Consider the following 22,560-nt stretch of genomic DNA (forward strand, 5'->3'; position numbering starts at 1 on the left):
CTGGAGGTGGGGTGTCCTTCTCAGAGAGTTTATGGGTGCACAGGTGGGGCTTTGAAGAGTGGAGGTGGAAGTGGAGGGTTTGGAATCATGCCGTGGAACCTCAGGCTGCTCACCAGCAAAAGAAGCTGAAGATGCTACCCAGGTCAGTGGGATCACTGGCTTCTCTTAGTCTGTCCTTTAGTCAGTCTTCCTGCAACTTTTTTTTTAACAGTGCTTCCAGGATCCCACTATAGTGAAATGAGCCCAATAACAAATCACTAAATCTTTCTCCAGTGTCCTGTTATGTGTCCACCAGACTATAAGTCTTGGATGGGCAGAGATATTTCAAAGAGGGGCTCATGACCTACTCCAAGCCAGTTTCTTGAGGGAAACAAGGTGCCCTACTCAACCCAGAGAAGTGAACACTTAGAGGATAGGATTTTAAGCATGAGACAGGAGAGATGTTTGAGTGAGGGCAGGCAAGTAAGAGATAGGTGGGTTCTCATGTCCATGAACTTCTCCCCAGTCGTTCCTTAAGCCCTGACTGTATTCACACCTGTGCCTGAAAGGCTGCAGATGCAAGACTGTGTTCCTGGGGGAGGGAAATTCACAATGGCATGAGAGATGGGCCAGTGTGTGTGTCCCCTGAGGAGGACAAGGTGCACGCACCAGGCAGGCCCAAGTCACCCTCGCCGTGGATTCTGCCACGTGAGCAAATAGGCCTGCTCTGGTGTTGGCTTCATGGTGGGAGATCGGGGGGTGGGGGGGGGGGGGAACGTATGCGCCTCACAGTTTGCACAAAGCCCCACAGGAACTGTGGTCACCCTCATGCCACCTTCCCCTTTAAAGCAGAATTAGGCATTGAGAGAAGGGGACAGGTTTCCTTTGGGTGGATGGGGAGATGATAAGGTAGAGAAGCGGGTGGAACAGGGGCACCCTCAGTGGTCAGGTAAGTGGTCTGTGGCAGGTCATCCTGGCACGGCAATGTGAACCCCTTCACCATCTCCTTCCCCCACTGGTGTTCACTGGCTTGCAACAGACCTGCTGACTGAAGGTGTCCTTGTGTTTGGGGTTCACATGGACACTGGGAAAATTGGGTGGCTGCAGTGCCTCCAAGGGTTAGGAGCTGAGAAGGCTGAAGAGAGCAGTGTGTTCAGGGTGAATGGGATGAGGGCCAGGCCTTCCACAAGACTGAGAGGGCGTGGATCTACCCTGAGCAGCGTGGGACTGTCCTGTTCTGCCTTCCCCACAGGTTCCGATCCCCACGATGGGGCAATGGCTCCTCAGCAGGAAGGCTCTGGGGCCTTAAGGACAGTGGGAGTCTCCTGAAGATGGCATGAACCCTTCCAACCTAGAAGGTCTCCCCATTTTGATGGGTGGAGGGCTCTACTGTCTGTCAGACATGTGAGCGGGGGCTTCCCTCCTAGTTGTGGCCTGGGACCAGTGCAGCTGAGTCATTGTCCAGAAACAGCCAATGATGGCAAAACCTGGGGTCATTTATCCCTGGGAAAAGAGGTTCCTCACGTGCCTGGATGGGTGCACTGGGATGGGGGCTAATACTGTGGAGACAGCGGTTTCCAAGAAAGGCTGTCTGTAATTCTGTATTTCAGTCTCTCTGTGCTATTCACTCATGGGGCTGGGTGAGACCTCATTGTGTCTCTAATTGACATGTGTCCTGTATGGAGTGACTTTTTGTGTTCAAAAACAAGATGTCGTTTTACGAGCCATTTTGGGGTCCAGGATTTGAGATGTATGAGCTGTGAGAGGGTCTGTGTCCAGTATGGGAGATCACTGAGCTGTGGAGGGTTGTGTGTCCAAGTGAGAGTTGTCTGGGCTGTTAGGGGTCTCTCCTGGTGAGTGAGGTATGTGATCTGTTTTAGGTGCAGCGTGCAGAATGTAAGTTGTCTGGGGCTGTTCCCATTATGTATTTCAGGAATTAGGGTTTGAGCTCTCCTGAGGGTCTCTGTTGAGGTTGGCATATTTGAGCTCCTGGGGGCCCATATTCTAGGTTGTGAGATTGCAAAGGTTATTTGTCATGGGACAGGAGGTATCTGAGCAAGCTTGTGTTCACGGTACAGGTGTTTTGTGCTGTTTGTGTGTCTACATGCAAGGTTGTCAGCTCTGTGATTGTATGGCATCTGTGTGCAAGGTGTAAGGTCTGTGAGCTATTAAGTTTCTATGTTGCAGGTTGTCAGGTTGCTAAAATGCACGTGGATCTGTATTATAGAATTTATCGCCTCTGAGCTGTTTTGTGTCTCTCCTCATATCTCGAGTTCCATAGGAGTTTGAATTCTGTGGGTGGTTTGATATTGTATGTCCAATGCATTGAGGTCTCCTAGCTGCCTTCTCTTGGGTCTGTATCTCATCCACTCCAGCTTCGAACAACCTGGCTTCCTAGTCTAGGCCATTGAGTCAATGTGGTTGGCTTCCCTCAGTGTGTCAATGGGATATTTTGGGTTTTGAGAGCCATAGTGGGAGGCCCATGAAGTATCTGGGAGTCTGTGTCTAGGGTATGATGCTTCAGAGATCTGGGTCCCAGGGTGAGGAAACTCGCCTCTGTCTTCAGTGCTTTCTTCCAGGGATTGACACTTCTGAGCCACATGAGTGTTTATACCCTGATTAGAGAGCCTTTGTCACACACTGAAGTTCATACTTGAGGTATTTGTGGCCTCTTCCTGATGTTTCAGTCTGACAACTGTCCAGAAAGACAGAGCTTGATCTGAGTTGACTGACTGAACTCGTCTGTTCCAGCTCCTAACAGCCTGTCTTCCTTGTCTAGACCATTGACTCTGTGTGGTTAGCTTCCCTGAGACCCTTCCCTAGGGTTGGGTTCTCCCAATCTCGAGCTTTAGCTTACCTATTTCATACAATCTCAAGTACAGTTTTAAATGTAGTCCATATTCAACTAAAAACAGTAGAACCAGTGCTTCCCTAAAAAAAACTATTCATAAAACATTTTGCTGAATCCCAGGAGGTTCCAGGTAAGACACTCCAATAGGAAGTTGTTCACAATCTGCTCCTTCCAATATGGAATTTTAAAAAATCTTTTCTCTCTGTTACTGGTACCTTGAGAGGCTCGGGCAAGACAGGCCATTCACTTTTAGGTTTTTGACAAAACACCCTAACACTCACACGCGTGTGCACGTAGACACACACACACACACACACACACACACACACATGACCCACCCAATACACACATTAGTAGTCAATATAAGGAAATTGTATTGGAAATTTAAATGGAATTCTGTGATTAATTATAAAGCCAAGTTTCTCATCACACTTATATGTCTGCTGCCCAGGATTGGCTGTTTTTCAGCAAACTGGACAACCAAACATGCCTTCTTTTTGTAAATATTATATATTGGAGCTTGTAATCTGATTACAACACTCTAAATAATTGTATACCAGTGTAGGAATGACAGAGCCTATTTTTTGTATGTCACCTCCTAGACAGAATTCCTCAGATGGTTTAATACAGGAGGTGATGCCAAGGAAACAGACTGTTTCTGAACCCGTGGAACACGGACTGGAGCCCAGTTATGGCCTGGGGGCGGGGGGAGGGGGGGGGGGTCTAGCAATGCCCATGGGAAGTGTCAAACTCGTCTCCACTAAATATGGCATCCTCAATTAGAGAAAGAGAAATATGCCACACACAGGTTGTCAAACCTCAGTTCTGACACTGCAGAGGCAGGCTTCTGAGAAAAACAGCTGTTCTTTCAGAGAGCACTGCTCTTGTGTGGCGCAGAAAGAACGGTGGTCCTGTGACACGAATGCACGCCCGGCTTGTTCTAGGGAGATTCTCCCTCTTTTATTCTTAGGTTCCCGCTTTTGCTCTCATGCATGTTCTTTCCCAGGATCCTGTTCCTTCCATCCCTGCGCCAGCGCACCCCCTCCTATCCTCAGCCCCAGGTCTGAACCCCCACCTCCCCAGAAGAGAAGGGCTAAGACCACCGAGAGGGGAAGTCCTCCCGACTTCCTAGAGAGACCAGCCACAGGAGGAGGGGCTGCGGGACTACGTGTGACATCACAGACATGGGACACTATGGAGAAGCCGGGTGCTCCTTAACCTTCCTCGGGCTGCACGGGGCAGGGAGGGACAACGGGGTGCCCCGGGGCGAAGTGGCTTCCTCTCCGTGGGCCGTGGCATGGGTACTTGGAATCCGGGACTTGTAACCACGCAGGGAGTAGAGAAGGTTGAACCCACCCCAGAGTGACTGTGGCGCACCTGAGTGACTGCACAGGATACATATTTCCCGAGGTGGTAGGGAGAGTTTCCAGGCGCTGCGAGTGACGAGTGACGTTGGGTTACTTCCTTTGTAGGGCGCACGTGTGGCAGGAAGTACCACTTTCAGATCTTTGTGTTCTTACCGGTCGTTTTTGCATGCGTGCATACTAGGAAAGAAAAACCAAACTAGTACAGCACCTCACTATTCAGGCTGTTGCAATGCTGAGAGCAGCCCAGATCTGAACATCACACGGTCTGCGCAGGGTGGTTTTGCCTCTTTTCCCCTAAGGATTGAGTAGACCCATTATAGTGGGGGAGATTTAAGGTAGGATGTTTCTGCATTCAGGATTAGTCTCCACGAACAAGAAATGTTTCTCTCTGTGTCTAGCTAGTTTCAGGAGGGCTGACTTCCGATCTCAGTTACATCAGGGAGCTGGAGGGATTGTGTGTCTGGCCCAGTCAGCAAAAGGAGAAAGGTCTGTGTTTGGCCTTGTCGCATGTAAACCCAGGAGCCACCCGACAGACATATGGTAGGGCGTGACAAAGCGTGAGGAGCAAGCCTTTTCTAGGTTAAAGGGGGAAGAGTGGTCTTTTGTGATAAGCCATTTCTGAAACACGAAAGCCTGTCGAGATTTCTTGACTGTGGCTCTCTTCAGGGCTCGAGTGAAGTTCAACATTGTCTGCAGGGTAAAAATGAGCATGGCATGTTTCGTGCCTGTCCAAGCAGATAGCTAGATAAGCAGAGATTCTCTTTTTAACCCTGGAAGTAATCTACACTTGAAGAGCACTTTATAGTTTTAAAAGGTAGTATTTTCTTGATCTAAAAGAAGGAGGCAACCATGAGTCATTATCCTAGAATAGGATCATCATCCTCATCTTACAAATGAGGAAACTGACCACAGGGAGGTGAAGTAACCTGCCCAAAGTCACACAAGGAGTAAGTGATGGGGCCCTGATTCAAATCTTGGTACATATGGCTTCACCACCTGCCTGCAATACAGGCACACACTGTTGGTTTCCAGATCTACACATCCGGCTCTCTCCTGTCCCCTAACTTCACACCTGAGACAACTGACAGGCTCACAGACAGATTGCACTCAACAGGTGCTAGGCACTCTCTGGGACTCTGTAAAGATGACTTTACAGAGAAGAGAACTGTTGGAGAAAGTAGGTCCCAAAGGCTCACCCGCCGCCCTCTGAGGGAGTGAGGCTACAAGAAGAAGACTGGAGGGTCTGAAGGGGGGCTGTGTCTTTGAGGGACAAACTGACAGGCTAACTATCACACGTGATAAACACATTTCTTTTGATTGTTTGTTTTAATGTTTATTTATTTTTGAGAGACAGAGCACTAGCAGGGGAAGGGCAGAGAGTCGGGGAGACACAGAATCCCAAGCAGGCTCCAGGCTCTGAGCTGTCAGCACAGAGTCCAACGTGGGCCCCGAACCCACAAGCCACAAGATCATCACCTGAGCCGAAGTCAGACGCTTAACCTTAACTGACCCACCCAGGTGCCCCTAAACACATTTCTTTGAATTAATTGTTTTTCTTTTAGCACTGCCAAAACACACTGCATGTTGAAAATACACACGGCAGATAAGTAAAGCCAACCAATACATGGATAAGCAGAGAGACTCCCGTTTTGCCTAGGGACTGCCTAACTTGAAAACAGCATTCTGCTGTACAAGTAGAGAACATTATCCTGGACTAAATGAATCAGAAATTAGCTGTGTTTTCTAATTATTAGCATCATTCTCCTATTACAGAGGATGCATCTTAGGCACAGAGAGGCTAGGTCAGCTCCCCCAAGTCACTGAGGTACTAAGTGGTTGAGCCCCACAGGCAACGATACACAACATGTCCAAAAGTGAACGCACCTGCACCCACCCCCACTCCCCATGCATCGGCATCTCCTCCAGTGTTGCCTAACCCAGTGAAAAGCAGCCTTCTACCCAGCTGCTTCGGCCAGCGACTCTTAGAGCCGTCCTTCCTTGCTGCCTCTCTCACCACCCCCTCAAACACCAAGTCCGTCCAGTCCAACCTCCTACGTCCTTCAAAATAAGATCTTGACACTTACTTCCATCACTACAGTTAGTTCCCTAGGCCACATGACCCTCCTCTCTGCTTGATAACTGCCACCAATATTAACCCTTGGCCACAAATTTCTTCATCCCGCTACCTGAGGGACCATTCTTAAATCCTAATCTGGTCTTGTGTACCCTGCTCAAAACTCTGCAGGGTCTTCCTGCTGTTCTTGGGATAACGTCCAGCCTCCTGGACCAGGCACAGCAGGCCTTGCCTACCCTCAAATGCCTCATCTTCAGCGGATGGCCTCCTCCACCCCCACTTCATATTCCAGCCAACTTAAACCTCTTTCTGTTCAGTAGATGGCCACTGGGCTCGGGCACTCTCTCTCCTCCCTGCGTCTCCTGTCCCCAGCCTTCATTTGCCTGATTCCTACTGATGTTCAAGCAAGCTATCAGGTTAAGTAGAGAGCGATTTCCATTTAACCCTAGGAATCCCTGGATGAAACGGCACTGTTAATAAAACTTTTTACTGAAAAGTGATGGAGATTTCATTATAAATTCTCCCAAATAGATGTTTTACCCTGGTTCACAGTGAGTTAATTGGAGATCCAATCTGACAGCACAGTTGTTCTGGAAAAGGCTTCCTTGCTAGGAATAGGATGACACACAGCAAAGATCTCATCTCCTTTCATATGGATCCTTTGATGCACTTGGACACGGAGTTTGGAATGTGTCACAAACTTTCCCATTGTGAAGGGGCCCTGCCTTCCAGTGAGGAGGGATAAGCAGAAACGTGGAAAGAATATGTCACTTTATGGCACCTTTGACCCAAGAAATTAAATGCCTTCCACTACTTCCCTTGGACTTTGTTTTGATAATGTTTCACTCTGAGTTGCAGCCTGAGTTTCTGTTGGGACAAGAGAAAGTGTACTAACTAATCTTCCCTTTACAAGGGGTTTGGTCTGTTAGTCCCTGTGGCCATCAAGGAGGCAAAGATCAGCTGCTGCTCACTATTGGAGCCCTCTAAGGGATCCTGACAGTGCCTTCATAGAACTCCTTAGGGGTCCCTACCAGGTGCCAGAAACCCCTGGAGGAAAGTTTGTCAGTTCCTGTGGGGTCCAGGGGGCAGCAGCACCCCCTGCTGGTTCTGTCTTGTCATAGACTCAACTGTGAGCATTAACCTCATTCACTATAACTCCTCTGCCTAGGCATGAAATGAAGTGTGTCCCTTGGACAAGAGAAAAGATGGAACCACCAGTCCAGCCACCACCACAACCCCCAAACCCGAACCTCAGCCAGAGGCGTGGACTAGAGTCCCAAGGTCCTGGCATACTTGCTCCATGCTGACATGTCCCTAACACAGGGCACCGTGTGACTGTCTCTTCTGCAGCCTGGCTGTTGAGGAGCTCAGCTGTGCTGGTATATACAGTTTTATTACCCAAACACTCAGGTAAGTGTCAAAGCCCACTGTCTGTAGACAAGGAAACAAACGGAAAGGTTTAGGTCGCTGGTGCAGGAAAGGGTGGATCTGGGCATCACACCTCCGTTTCGCCTGACTCCAAAGCCCGACTTTGCACTCACAGTGATCTTCCTGGATTGTGTTTCAGCTGCTGAAATGCATATATTGTTCCAGTATTGTATAGTCATCATGGTCCCAACACCTGTCCACCTTGAAATGGAGGTACTCAGCAACCTTGGAGGGTTCTAAGATTTTGTGCCTGTCCTCCGATGAGCTGCCCTGAAGCCAACAGACCTGGAGTCCCTTGGCATGGAAGGCTTGCCTCAGAACCAACAGCCAAGCAGGACTTCAATGTCCAGGGCTCCCCCCGTGGAGCGGTACTTTGCCATGTTAGAGAGCCTTTGCAAGCAACCCCACCACCCAAATTAGGTCTCTACCTGTCTCACTGGTGACCAGGTGTTACAAATTGAGAGGCAAGCAGAGGAAGTGCTTTTAGTAGCTGCATCACAGCCGTAGCACTGACCAGACCCCACTGGTGATTTGAAGCCCAGTAGCCCAAGGACTGCAGTCCGACTCTAACTAGGTGTCTCTCTGTTCTTCGGCGTGCGTGTCTGTACACTGTGGGTGAGCAAAGTGCCTGTGTCATCAGCCTCCCCAGCCTTGAGAGGTGTGTCCTGACCAAACACACACACATACACTTAAGTAGGGGTAAGAGGCCCTCCTCTGTGTCCCTAAGGTACTGTGATTTCAATTCTGCCACCGCTCTTCTCACACAATGTGCAGTGGTCATCTGCTTGCAGACTACACCCTGTGTGATCCCTGTGTCCCCACTGAGTCCAGTGAACTGACACATGAATTCGGGTGGTGCTTAGAACATGTTTCTTCAGCGAAGGAGGGACCTTCACCCAGGGTCCTTCATCCCAAAGGGCAGCTCGTGTACCGGTTATGACACAGGAGGATGGAGTAAACGGGACATCTCTGTACTCAGATTCTCTGTGAGGAGGAGGAAGATTGGATCTTTTGTACCATCTCTAATTCCAGAAACTTAAAGAGGCTATAGAGGGATTTTCAATGTGTGGGTCACTGTTGCCCCATCGGCCACAGTTCTGGTCTCACAGTGGAACTTGGGTCAAGATCCTTGGAGCTCCAGGCAACTCAGAGAATGTTTTCCAAGTCCCGAGCGACTGGTGCACAGAGTAGGTGCCCACAGTGATCTGTCCAGTAGGTGGATTGTTGAGTGAATTAAGGCTGCTAGTTAAATATGGGATGCTCTGGCAAGAGCACAAATCGCCTTGGGGGACGGGACATGAACACACGGGTGAAGGCTGTGTCAATCCAGGTGACTGCTGTCAGCCTCACAAGAAGGCGCTCCTCCTCACTGTCCTTCCAGCTCTTTGTCCAAACCTGCCTCTTCTCTAAGTGGTCCTCTCCATGTCCCTTCTCTGCCTAACTTACAGCCCGATACAGGCTGTCATTCGGCATCTGTGATCCTTGGGTGTCCTTTGCAGTCCAGCTGACTGAACAGAAGCTGACTCAGCACAGCGGGATCTAGTGCCTGTCACCCGTTGTTCTCCCCTGCTTTCTGTTAGACTCTCACTCCCTTCCCCTACCCCCCAGCTGCTCCAGCCTTCTGGCAGTATCTGCACTGTTTCTGGAAGCCTCTGCCTCAGACACTTCTTCCCAACTGTTCCCTCTTGACAGGAAAGTCCTGACCCCAGAAATGTGCTTGTCAGATTCCTCTCCCTGTTCACAATGTTTGTTGAAAGGTCACCTCTTCGTGAACCCTGAATTCACACCCTTGGGGATACTTTCTAGGTTCTGCTTTTGGGGCTGACAGATCATCTGGAGAGGCATTGCCAGCAAACGTGCGGGGGCCTGGGTCTAAGAGCCAAAGAGTTTGTCTAGAACCAAAGAGAAGAACCTGGAGAATGTCCTAGTATTCTGACTAAAAGGCAGAGGGGCACCCAAGAAAACGGGAGGTCAAATTATCACCGAAGGCAGGCCAGCCCCTGAGCAGCTCCTCAAATGAGTGGAATTGTGTTCATGCATCACTTGTAGCCTGAACCATGGGCCCTGAATGCTGAGGGAAGATCCCTGCTCTCCAGTAGCCATAGTCTGACCAGAAACTCAGAGGATAAGGCCCTGCCTGCAATAGCTGAGTGCCTGTTGTCTTTGGGGCCACTATGTCCAGACCTGGCCATGCAGCTTCTGTTGTTCTAAGATGGGGATGGCAGTACCTGCCTTCCTTGCTTCCAGGGCTCTTCTGACAAACACAAGATGGAAAGCGCGCGCGCACACACACACACACACACACACACACACACACACACAAAGATCAGAGAACTGGAAAGAACCTAGGTCCTTGATGGCGTCACCAGACCCCAGAATATGCCCCGCCTGCACCCACCCTTACTTCTGATTTCATTCTGTGTGATTGTGAATTGCCTTTGTGATTAGACCTGTTTGAGGAGGGGTTTCCTCTTTACTCACAGCACAAAGCAGACTTCTGGATATGGGGAGCATCGTGGGGTTTGGTTTTCTTTTCTGTGGGAGCCATGTCGTGTCGTGGGTAAGGGCACAAGCTCTGTTCCTAAACAACCTTCCTTCCAACTCAGTTCTGCCACTTGCAGTCCTGCCATTTTGAGAAGTGTACCTGGCCCTGTGCCTTACTATCCTCACCTGTGAAATGGGCTTATTATTCTTAATAGTGACAATACCAAGCAGAGAGGGTTGCATTTGTGAATACATAATGAGGTAATGCAAGGATGGTTCACAGAATTGCATCTGCCACATTCCCTATCTTTACACCTACTGATGCTGCCATGGGAGAGGTGGCAGGTCAGGCTTTACACCACGTGAGCTAGAGCAAAGAACATAAAGATCACATTACACGTCTGTGTTCAGCCCTAGAAACTCTCCTCCTCTGCCACACATTCTCATCCTTTGCGTCATGCACGGACGATCCGTCACCAGAGGGCTGACTCTCCCACCTGCGGACCACAAATACACACCGTCTTACACTGTGTGCATCAATCCAGTACACTCCAGTTATGTCCTCAGATAGCCTGCCCTGGTCCTGGTGCCGGGGTGGGGGTGGGGGGTACCCCAGGGCAGGTAACGGAGCACATGATGTTCCCTTACACCCACACGGCATCGGAAGCTGTCTGCATCCTAGTGCCTGCCTTTCTTTCCAGACTCACCTCCCTCCGCCCTAAAATTCGGATTACACTCACACTGGATTCCAGGGCAGACCCTGCCACTTCAGTCTCTCTCCTTCAGCCTCAAATTCCTCCTGGTTAAAGGCAATAATCCTGCCTACTCAAGGTTTGTTGGGAGACCTCCAGGAGACAACAAATGTAAAACACCTAGCTGACGTTAGCTGGCACATGGAAGGCACTGGATAAGAAACAGCATTATCTATTTCGCTTCTTTAATCCACAGCACCTGGAATGCAAAGGGTAAGATTTCCTCCTTTTATACGGCTGAATAATATCCCATTGTATAGATGTGTCACACTTCCTTTATCCATTCCACTGTTGATTGACAGGATTGTTGTTTCCATTATCCTGGCTACTGCGATTAATGCTGCAGTAAATATGGGAATGCAGACATCTCTGAGAGGCTGGCTTGAGTTCTTTTGGATATATGCCCAGGAGTGGGATGCTGGACCAGATGATGGGTTTTTTGGCGGTTTGTTTGTTTGTTTGTTTTTAGTTGTTTTGGAGGGGACATCTGGATACGAACAAGATCATATGATAGTTTTAATTTTTTGAGGAACCTCCATACTGTTGTCCATTGTGGCTGCACCAGTTGCGTTCCCACCGACAGTGTACGAGGGTTCCAGTTTTCTGTATACTCTCCAACACTTGTGATCTGCTCTTTGTTAGTTTGTTTGACAATAACCATCCTCACGTGTCACATGTGTGACATGACATCTCATTGTGGTTTTGATTTGCCTTTCCCTAATGCTTAGTGAAGGGGAGCATCATTTCATATACCTTTTGGCCATTTGTATGTCTTCTTTGGAGAAATGTCTATTCAAATCCTTTGCATATTTTTAAATTGGTTTGTTTGTTTTCTTACTATTGAGTTAGAAAAGTTTATTATAAATATTGAAAATTAACCCTTATCAGATACATGGTTTGCACATCTCTGCCCATTTTGTAGGTTGCTTTTTCAGTTTGTTGATGTTTTCCTTTGCTGTGCAGAAGCTTTTAAGTTTGATGTAGTCCCACTTGGCCGTTTTTGCTTTTTCATGACTGTGCTTTTGGTGTCGTTTCCATGAAATCACTTGCCAAGACCTGTGTCACACAGATGTTCCTTTATGTTTTCTTCCAGGAAGTTTTACAGTGTCACGTCTTATACTTAATCTTCAATCCCTTTGGGGTTGATTTTTGTGTGTGGTGTAACGTAGGGTCCAATATCGTCCTTTTTGCACGTGGGTGTCCAGGTTTCCCGGCACCATTTGTCCAAGAGACTGTCCTTTCCCCATTGCGTATTATTGGCACCCTTGTCAAGATCAGCTGACTGTACATGCGTGGGTCTATTTCTGGGTTCTCTTCTGTCCCATTGGCCAGTGTCTGTCTTTCTGTCACTACCATACTGATTTACTTACTGTAGCCTTGAAATATGTTTTGAAATGAGGAGGGTGGGTACCTCCAACTTTGTTCTTCCTGCAGGTTGCCTTGGCTGTTCTGGGTCTTCTGTTGTTTCATATGCATTTTAGGATTGTTTTTCTAAACTTGTTTTTCTAAAATTGTTTACTGAGAAATGCCATTTGGTTTTGAGAGGAATAGCATTGAGGCTATCATTTTTCTTTTTAATCTTTCATCTTCAACTATAGATTACATTGATTGATTAATCAGTTATATTCTAAATCTGAGGATTGCATTAGTTGGTTTTCAATTATTGAACCACCTTTGCTTTCCTGAGCTAACCCACTTGATCATGCTGTTTTTCCTTTGAATATGTTGCTGGATTCCATCTGCTAGTATTTTGTTGAGGAATTTTGTTCTTGTGCTAAGGAAGAATATTGGTCAGTACTTTTCTTGGTATCAGTGAAATGCTAGCCTCATAAAATCACTTGCAAGTATTTCCCCCACTTCTGTTTCCTGGAGGACATTGTGTAGAATTTGTGTGTGAGTGTTTTTATTCCTGTCGATATTTGGTAGAATTCACTGGTGATACCATGTGGGATTTTCATCATAGGCTTTTAACAACTGATTCAGTTTCTGTAAATGGCACTGAAATATGCATGTTCTTTCACCTTGGGTAAGTTTTGGTGGTTTATGGTTTTTGAGTAATCAATCCATTTGCACATTGTTGCATTTATGTATGGAGATTTTCATGTAATATTAATAATATCGTTTCTCTCATATTTCCTGGGTCTCTAGTGAAATCTCCTCTTTCATTCCTCTTGTTAGTAACTAATTTCTTCTCTTTCTCTCTCTTTTATTTAGTTTTATTGAGATATAATTGACAGCACTGGATAAGGTATAAAGGATAATAATCAGACTCACATATATCATGAAATGGTTACCATAGTAAGTTTAGTTGACATCCACCATCTCAGAGACACAAAAAGAAGAAAAAGAAACCAATGTTTTCCTTGTGAAGAGAACTCTTAGGATTTACTCTCTTAACAGTTTCATTTATATCACATAGCAGTGTTAACTATAGTCATCATGTTGTACATTATATTTCGTTATTTATCTTATTTTTCTTATACCTGGAAGTTTGTTTCTTTTGGCCATCATCCTCCAATTTTCTTCTCCCTCCCCAAATCACCACCTCTGACAACCACAAATCTGATAGCTTTTTCTGTATATTTGGAAGTTTCCTTTTCAATTCCATACATAAGTGAGATAATGCCCTCAAGGTCCAACTATGTTGTCACAAATAGCAGGATTTCCTCCTTTTTATGGCCAGATAGTGTGTGTGTGTGTGTGTGTGTGTGTGTGTGTGTGTGTGTGTGTGTCTGTCTGCCTGCCTGCGTGTCTGTGTATTTACTTGATCCATTTATCCATCAAAGATGCTTAGGCTGTGTCGATATCTTGGCTATTGTAAATAATACTGCTATGGACATAGGGGTAAAGATACATCTTTGACATTGTGGTTTCATTTCCTTCAGATATACTATCAGAAGTGGAATGTCTGTATCATATGGTAGTTCTATTTTTAATTTTTTGAGAAACCTCCATACTGTTTTCCATAGTGGCTGCACCAATTTACATTCCCACCAAAAGTACACAAGTATTCTTTATTCTGCACATGGAAGCTGGCATTTTTATCTCTTGTATTTTTGATGCTAGCCATTCTAACAGGTGTGAGGTGATACCTCATTGTGCTTTTTATTTGCATTTCCCTGATGATTGGTGGTTTGCAGCAGCTTTTCCTGTACCCATTGGCCATTTGTACGTCATCTTTAGAAAAATGTCTGTTCATAGCCTTTACCCATTTTTACTTTATTTTATTTTATTTTATTTTATTTTATTTTATTTTATTTTATTTTATTTTTTTAATGTTTATTTATTTTTGACACACAGAGAGAGACAGAGCATGAGCAGGGGCGAGGACAGAGAGGGAGAGGGAGACAGAATCAGAAGCAGGCCCCAGGCTCTGCGCTGTCAGCACAGAGCCCGACGCGGGGCTCGAACTCACCGCGAGATCATGACCTGAGCTGAAGTTGGATGCTCAACCGACTGAGCCACCCAGGCGCCCCACCTTTACCCATTTTTAAATTCGATGATTAGTTGTTGTTGTTGTTGTTGTTGTTTTCAGTTTATTTTGTTTTGTTTTTGCTGTGGAGATGTATGAGTTCTTTATATTTTGGATATTAAATCCTTGTCAGATATACGGTTTGCAAATATTTTGTCCCATTCCATATGTTGTCTTTTCACCTTGGTGGTTTCCTTAGTGTGTAGCTTTTTAGTTAGATATAGCCCCACTTGTTTTTGATTTTGTTGTTTGTGCCTTGGGTGGTATATCCAAAAATCCATTGCCAAGACCCGTGTCAGGGAGCTTTGTCGTTATGTATTCTTCTAGCAGTTTTAGTTTCCAGTCTTACATTTAAGCCTTTAATCCATTTCAAGCTAACTTTTGTGAGTGTAAGATAGGAATCCAGCTTTATTCTTTTACATGTGAATAGTCCATTCTCCCAGCAGCATTTATTGAAGAGACTGTCTCTTTATCCATTGAGTATTCTTGACTCTGTTGTCAAATATTAGTTGGCCATACATGCATGGGGTTACTTCTAGGCTCTCGATTCTGTTCTGTTAGCCCACGTGTCAGTTCTTATGCCAGTAACACACTGTTCTTATTACTCTAGCTGTGTAGTATGGCTAGAAGTCAGAAGTGTGATGTGTCTTCTTTGCTCTTCTCTTTTTTTTTCTTCTTCAGTCCTGTAGAGGTTTATCAATTTTATTGATTATTTCAAAGAAGCAACTCTTTAAAAAAACGTTTACTTATTTATTTTGGGAGATAAAGAGCATGTGAGCGGGGAAGGGGCAGAGAGAGAGGGAGAGAGAGAATCCTAAGCAGGCTGTACAATGTCAGCCCAGAGCCTGACATGTGGCTCAATCCCACGAACCTCGAGATCATGACCTGAGCTGAAATCAAGTGTCAGACGCCTGACTGAGCCCGCCAGGCACCCCATCAAAGAAGCAACTTTTTTTTTAACGTTTATTTATTTCTGAGACAGAGAGAGACAGAGCATGAATGGGGGAGGGTCAGAGAGAGAGGGAGACACAGAATCTGAAACAGGCTCCAGGCTCCGAGCTGTCAGCACAGAGCCCGACGGGGGGCTCGAACTCACGGACCGCGAGATCATGACCTGAGCCGAAGTCGGACGCCTAACCGACTGAACCACCCAGGCGCCCCAAAGAAGCAACTTTTAATTTGAGTTTCTCTAATCTGTCTTGTTAGAAATTTCATTGATCTCTGTTCTTGTATTTTAGTAAAATTCTTACTGCTGCTTACTGAGGATTACGAAATGACTTCCCTAGGTTTGAACATCCTTTTTACCTAGATAAAAGCCAGTGAAAATTCAAAAGAATGTGTCACCATGGTGGAAATTTTAGCCATTGTCTCCTTTTGGAAAGTACATGGACACTTACGAGTATAGCAGATGCTGGTCACACATGGAGTGTTCTTAAAATTATGCTTGAATGGTTATAAAAAGTCGGCAGGGTTGACTGAGCTTGCGCCACGCTTCAGGCTCCCTATTCATTCATTCTCTGTCGTCTCTCTCTGTCTCTCTGTCTCTCTCTGTCTCTCTCTCTCCCCCCCCCCCCCATTGCTCACTCGCGCCCTCTGTCTCTCTCTTTCAACAACAACAACAACAACAACAACAACAACAACAAAAAGTGGGCAGGGGATTCACATGGTTGACTGCAGGGCACCATTTTTCATTACCTGTGATGTGGTTTTGATGATTAATCTCATGCCTGAGATCCTGATTATATGCCATCCGAATTCTGAGCTTGGAAATGTATACTCTTATTTAAAGCCCAGAACCATCGTAGGGAGTAGGGCTCATTATTATCCCCATTTAACAGATAGGAAGCTGAGGCTCAGAAACGTTAAGTCAGATGAATAATAACGGAGTTTTCTTTCTTCTTTTATCACCATTTGATGTAGTCTGGGTCCTTCTGGCCACACACCTCCCTTGCTAGCTTCCAGCTCTTTGATAACCTTTGTCTTCAGCTTCCTGTCTAGACCAAGGGCCAGGTGGAGCTGTGAGCATGGACCACACCTCCATGGATCCACTCCGGAAATGCAGCTCAACACTGATTTCTGAGTCTTCCCCGATGATCTCTGAAGAGACCTCCCGGGAAGTCACGGCCGCCTCCTCTCCTTCCTTCTCGGAACTGCTTATGATGGGCCTGGGTGACCTCAAAACCAGTCCTGGCACCAAATACCCTGCCCCTCTTCCAGAGGGGCTGCTCCAGCAGCGCTACAGAGATGAGAAAACCCTACAAGAGAGGCGGTGGGAAAGGTCAGCGTCCCCTCAGAGGAAGAAAACCCTTCTGGGGCACATGAGACGGCGGCACCTCGATCAGGTGGCACCTTATCGGGTGGAGAGGAAAGCCAGGATCTCCTCCTCAGGTGATAGAGATCAGAACAGATTCAGATGCGAATGTCGATACTGCCAGAGCCATAGGCCAAATGTCTCTGGGATGTCTGCAGAGAGGAAAGGGGCCCCCCATGCTTCCTCCTGGGAGACACTGGTACAGGGCCTCAGCGGCTTGACCCTCAGCCTGAGCACCAGCCGACCTGGCCTGCTGCCCGAAGGGGTGCTCCAACAGCAGGAAAGAGACGAGAAGCTCCAACTGGAGATGCAGCAGGAAAGCAAAAGGATGTTTCAGAGGCTCCTAAAGCAGTGGTTGAAAGAAAACTGAGGCTCTCATCCTCACGTGACACAGGTCTGAATGGCTCCAGACATGATCCTGAGCGTGGATTTCTTTTGGGGACCAACCAGTAAGCAGTCGTCAGAGAAGTGACAAGAGCAGCGTTGATGACTGAAAATTTGATCGGCGTGAGCCCTCATCCAATCCCAGGAAGGTCCTGTCTTTCCTACCTTGAATTTGTGGATCCCTGTGGGGCTTTCTATGGGACACCGCATACCCCAGGGGTCCGCAACTTCCTTATTATGGCTCCCGTGATGCATGTTGTCACTTTCCCACCCCGAACTCTGCCTCTCCTCCCTGCCTTGTTGTCAGTACAGTAGAGAGCTTCTCTGTAGCATGAATGCCCCATTGTCGATGGCCATGTGCTTTTGTGCCATTTCACGGACTGCCTCCCAGCAGCAGCACTGGTCTGCTGGAATGGACGTGTGCTGAACGGAGATCCACTTTCAAGAGACTGACGCTAAAGGAGGTGCAGAAAGGGACCTGGAACTGGAACTTGGTGGTTCACTATTGTGTTGTCTGTGTAAGCCGTTATGAGTATGCTGAGCTAAATGTAGAACATTGTTTCCCTGCTTTATAACACGGATGGTATTCCCCTCGAAGGAATTTCTGACCCGTTACCTCATCATCCTTGCCAAATAAATATACATATAAAAAAAACCTAACTTTTGCATTCAGGTTCTTTATCCATATTGGGTTGTTCTTTGTCAGGTGTGAGGTCACCGCATTTAAATTCTAGAGCAGCAGATCACAGTTTATCAGGAGGTTTGGAGCCAGGCCTAGAGGGCACCAGGGAACACCATCGAGTCACCGTTTGCAGCCCTGCAGCACGAGCAGCCTTCGGATCATCCGGGCAGAGCAAGTTGAAGAGTCTTCCTGCCCACAGAGAGCTGGAAGCACAGCCCACCGCCCACGGTATGAGGTCCTGGGGGATGGTGCCGGCCCCCCTGGCGTAGCATCTCCAGGGGCTGTGCCTTGTTGCCCGGTGTCCCTGGGTTGGGGAATGCGAACAGCAGTTTCATGCCTGCATCACGGAGTCATTTCAGAGTCGTTTTGGGACTTACATGTGTGCCTTTTCATTTCAGGAGGCATTAATGAGGCATCATCCTTCTTCCTCCCCACAGATCCAGTGCTGTGTAACCCAGGAAGTGCCCGTGCAGTCCCTCTGAACTACAGAGAAAGTCTGCTTGCGCTCAGTCTCCGTAATTAGGTAATGTCCAGAGCTGTGTTGCTGCAAACATCTGTGAGTCTTCTGCAGACAGAAGTGGCTTCAGAGCAGGTGTGTTTATTATGTTCTGAACGTGTGATCTCTCCAGAGAGCTTGGTGCTCAGGTGACCCTGCCAGGCTCGTGTCCCACTTGACAGGAGAAGGTAAACAAAGCAGGGATGTTCTTCCTTGAAACTCTGAGGCCTAAATTTACACTGGTGGTTTGGGGTGTGGTTAGCAGGATAACATGCGCATTTCACTTTATTGATCTTCTCCTAGGTATCAGACAGTATTCTACATGTCTCCATATATCAGCTTATGGAATCCACTCCCAGAACCCATCATTGAGCAAGACTTCGATCTCACTTTGTGTGTGAAAAGCAGAGTACAGAGAGGTCAGGTGAGTTGCTCAGTGTCGCAGAGGCACTGAAGGAGAGGGTGACAGGCAAACCTAGGCGGACTGAATTCAGAACATGACTCCTAACCAGCTCACCAACGTTAACCTCTATAGAGGCCGGGGGTGAAGTGCGGAGAACCAGTGACTTTGGTGGACGTTTCCCAGCTGGAAGCCTCAGGTCTGGTAAGATACCTCCTTGAATCCTCCCCATAATGCACTAGGGCAGGGGCACTCCTACCCACCTGGCAGAGTTCAAGGAAGTCATAAAGAGATGGCTTTACTGCAGCAGCCACACCAACCACAGACAGATGTTTAGCCACTCGTTAAGGTTTCATCGTCTCACCCTTGCCTCCCCCACTCCATGCAAGGCTGGCTGCTGGGGTGGGGAAGTTTGGAGTAATCACAAGACAATCCTGGCCCTCGGGATTGAGCCTTTAATCAGGGAGACCTGTAACGCCCATACATGTGGCAAAGAGCCGTCATGGAGCCCCTCTGTGGCTCTGTGGCCAGGAGACGAGAGGGGTGGGAAGGAACGGGGTGGGGCAGTGTGGATGTGGGGCTTGCTGAAGGTGCTTCTGACCACACTTACTCATGGCCTGCACTGGGGCACATGGGGAATGAATGGGTGGGCAGGTGTGACTGACAGACCCAGTGGTATCATCCCACCCCTGCCTCAAAGTCATTGTCCCCTTGCCCACATACCAAGTGTATGTGGGTATCTGGGGGTCCCATCTGAGTCAGCACACGGTCCCAAGTTATAGACTAGGAGATGGAATCCACTAATGTCCAGAGATGTTCAGCATGTCAAATTCTGCATTTTTTAAATGTTTATTTTTGAGAGAGAGAGAGGGAGAGGGAGAGAGAGGATACAAAGTGGGAGTGGGGGAGGGGCAGAGAGAGAGGGAGACACAGAATCTGAAGCATCAGCATGTCAAATTCTAGGCAAGAGGCAGAGGGAGAACCACCAGGAGGCAAGAAATACAGGGAGAGCATGGGGGTAGAGTGGAATGCTCAAATCAGAAATCTCAATGTACCTATCACAAGTAAAGAAATTGAATTTGTTATTTAACAACCTTCCCACTGGGGCACCTGGGTGGCTCAGTCAGCTGAGTGTCTGACTCATGGGATCGAGCCCTACTGTCAGTGCAGAGCCTGCTTGGGATTCTCTCTTTCCCTCTCTCTGACCCTGCTCCACATTCTCTCTCTGTCTCTGTCTCTGTCTCTCTCTCTCAAAATGAATAAATTTTAAAAATTGATTTAAAAACCTTCCCACAGAGAAAAGCCCTGGGCCTGCTGGCCTCATTGCTAAGTTCTGTTAAACTATAGGAAGAGATAATATCCATCCCTCATAGGCTGTTCCAGATAGAGAGGAGGAAGGAACATTTCCTAACTCATCCATGAGGACAATATTACCCTGCACCAAAGCCACACATGACAACACAAGAAACTATACACCAATATCTATCATTAACATCCATACATAAATCCTCAACAGAATAGCATATCAAATCCAACAACATTTGCAAGGGGAAAACCAACTAACCAAGTGAGATTTATCCCAGGGTTGCAATATCGCTTTAACATTCAAAATACAGTTCGGGTCAACCAGCATAGTAATATAATGAGGACAGAAACCATGTGATCATGTTGATAGACAAAGACATTTGACAAAATTCGAGGCCCATTCGTGATAAAAATGCTCGTCCAACTAGGGACAGAAGGGGACGTCCTCATTCTGATAGGGCTATCTACAAGAAAAATATGTCTCCTGTCACATATTTATTAGTGAATGAATGCTTTCCCGCTGAGATCCAGACCAAGGCAAGGATGGCGGTTCCCACCATTTCTGCCCAACATTGACTGAAAGTTTCAGCCAGTGCAATCATGCAAGGCAAAGGAACGAAAACATGGAGAAACTGGACACGAAAACTATGTCCAAGCAAAAACTTGTACTCAGATGTTCACAGCAGCATTATTCATAATCGCCAGAGAGCAAAACAGTGTAAAAAAGTCTGTCAGCTGGTCAATAGATAATCGAAATGTGGCAACCCATGCAGTAAGATGCCACTGATCTATGAAAAGGGATGAACTTCTGATTTCTGCTACAACATGGATGAGCCCCCAGAGTGTTCAGCTACATGAAAGACACAGACACGAGAGTCCACTTAAAGCAGGAGTCAGTTTCTAGGAAATGCCCAGAAAGTGCAAACCTACAGAGATAGAAATTACATTAGACTCTGCCTCGGCCTGGAGGTAGTAGTGGGAAGTGAGCGCTGACGGGTACACAGGGTCTTTCTGGAGAGAAGGAAATGTTCTAAAACTGAACTGTGGCAATGGCTGCACGACTCTGTACATTTACTACAAGTCACTGCATTGGACTCTCTAACTGGGTGACACTGGTGTGTAATTAGAGCCCAATAAAGCCCTTTGGAAAATGTAATGCAAATGTCTAAGTAAGTCATGGTGGAAAAGGTATGCCATTGATTTTATAACACTAAGGAACTGTCCCGTCTCCCTTTCCATGTTCTGGGTCCTGCCTGCACGACCCATCATCACCTGCCTCCTCCCTGTGGGTGAGGTGCTCCCACCAGAATGAGTCACTGTGCACATCACAAAGGAATGCTGCTGCGTGCACACGTCTGTGTGAGTGTGTGTGTCTGTGTCTGTGTGTGTGTGCGCTCATGCGCAGGCACCCGCTGGGTGAACTTAATGGTTGGCTCAGAAATCCGTGGCTGGGGTCAGGCTCCTAGGGTCCATCCTGCATCTGAAAACCCACTTAGGAGTTTTCCTTTCTTCAGGAATCCCATGGACCTGGCTGCAGTTTCCCTGGTAACCAGCCTCATCCTTAGCTTTAACTTCCGGCCACAGGAAGATGTGTAGAGTGGGGAGGGGTGTTGTCCGCCCCCCACTGGGCCCCCTGCCGCACTCAGCAACCCAGTGTGGAGACAACAGCAGAGAGGTAACCAAGACAATGGAAATCCCACTGCCTCAAGGCCCTTCCCTCTCCCCTCTGCCTGCCTGTCATGTAAAGAAGGGGACGCAGATGCATAAACACACTCCTCCGTCCTGTAATTGTTCTAAGTGTGGCTGTAAAATAAATATGTCACAAACAGCTCCTGACTAATAAATACAGAAAGCAAACTGATGGCTGCTGCAGGGAAGGGGGTGGGTGGATGGGACAAATGGGTGAAGGGGAGTGGGAGATACAGGCCTTCAGAGAAGGAAGAATGAATAAGTCATTGCATCAGAGGCATAGCACAGGGAATGTCGTCAATTGCTGTCGTAGCATTGTATGGTGACAGATAGTGGCTACACTTGTGGTGAGCAGAGCATAACACTAGACATGTTAAGTCCCTGTGATATACACCTGTGACTAATGTAACATTGTGTGTCAACTTTACTCATGTAAAAAAAAAATAGCTCTTGAAAGAAGACACATAAGGAATTTTTGTTTTTAAATTTCAGTAGTAACACACATGGCTCTAAAGTTCAAGATTCTATTTAAACCAGGACAGGTGAAGCTCAGAGATGCTTCTCAACATCATCTGTGCATCAGATCTTTCCTGGAGCAGTTTAGAATGACTCAACACCTAAAAAACAGACAATCCAATAAATATGGGCAGAAGTCATGAACACACATTTCTGCAAAGAAGACATACTGACGGTTAATGGGCATATGAATAGATAATAGGTACCGATCATCATAGGGGAATGCAAATCAAAACCACAATGAGCTATCACCTCACACCTGTCAGAATGGCTAAATTCAAACACACAAGAGACAACAGGTGTCAGCGAGTATCTGGAGAAAGGACCCCTCCTGCACTGTTGCTGGGAATGCAAACTGGTGCGTCTACTG

At 47.1% G+C, this 22,560-nt stretch overlaps 1 protein-coding gene across 14 annotated transcripts in view; it reads left to right on the forward strand.

Annotated features, from left to right (window-relative positions):
• LOC122235426 (protein FAM156A/FAM156B-like) overlaps positions 1 to 21,852 on the forward strand; it is a 46,079-nt gene extending 24,227 nt beyond the window's left edge. For 7 of the 14 annotated variants that reach the window (XM_042974858.1, XM_042974855.1, XM_042974857.1 and 4 more), the window contains 2 exons: positions 7,440 to 7,681; positions 16,394 to 17,801. In XM_042974858.1, the coding sequence (XP_042830792.1) occupies positions 16,432 to 17,088 (657 nt within the window). In that variant the 5' untranslated portion in view covers positions 7,440 to 7,681; positions 16,394 to 16,431 and the 3' untranslated portion in view covers positions 17,089 to 17,801. The other 7 variants (XR_006213500.1, XR_006213502.1, XR_006213501.1 and 4 more) reach the window with 6 other exon arrangements.
• Positions 21,853 to 22,560: the final 708 nt, after the last annotated feature.

This window comes from Panthera tigris, chromosome X (genome assembly GCF_018350195.1).
Source record: "Panthera tigris isolate Pti1 chromosome X, P.tigris_Pti1_mat1.1, whole genome shotgun sequence".
Taxonomy (NCBI): domain Eukaryota; kingdom Metazoa; phylum Chordata; class Mammalia; order Carnivora; family Felidae; genus Panthera; species Panthera tigris.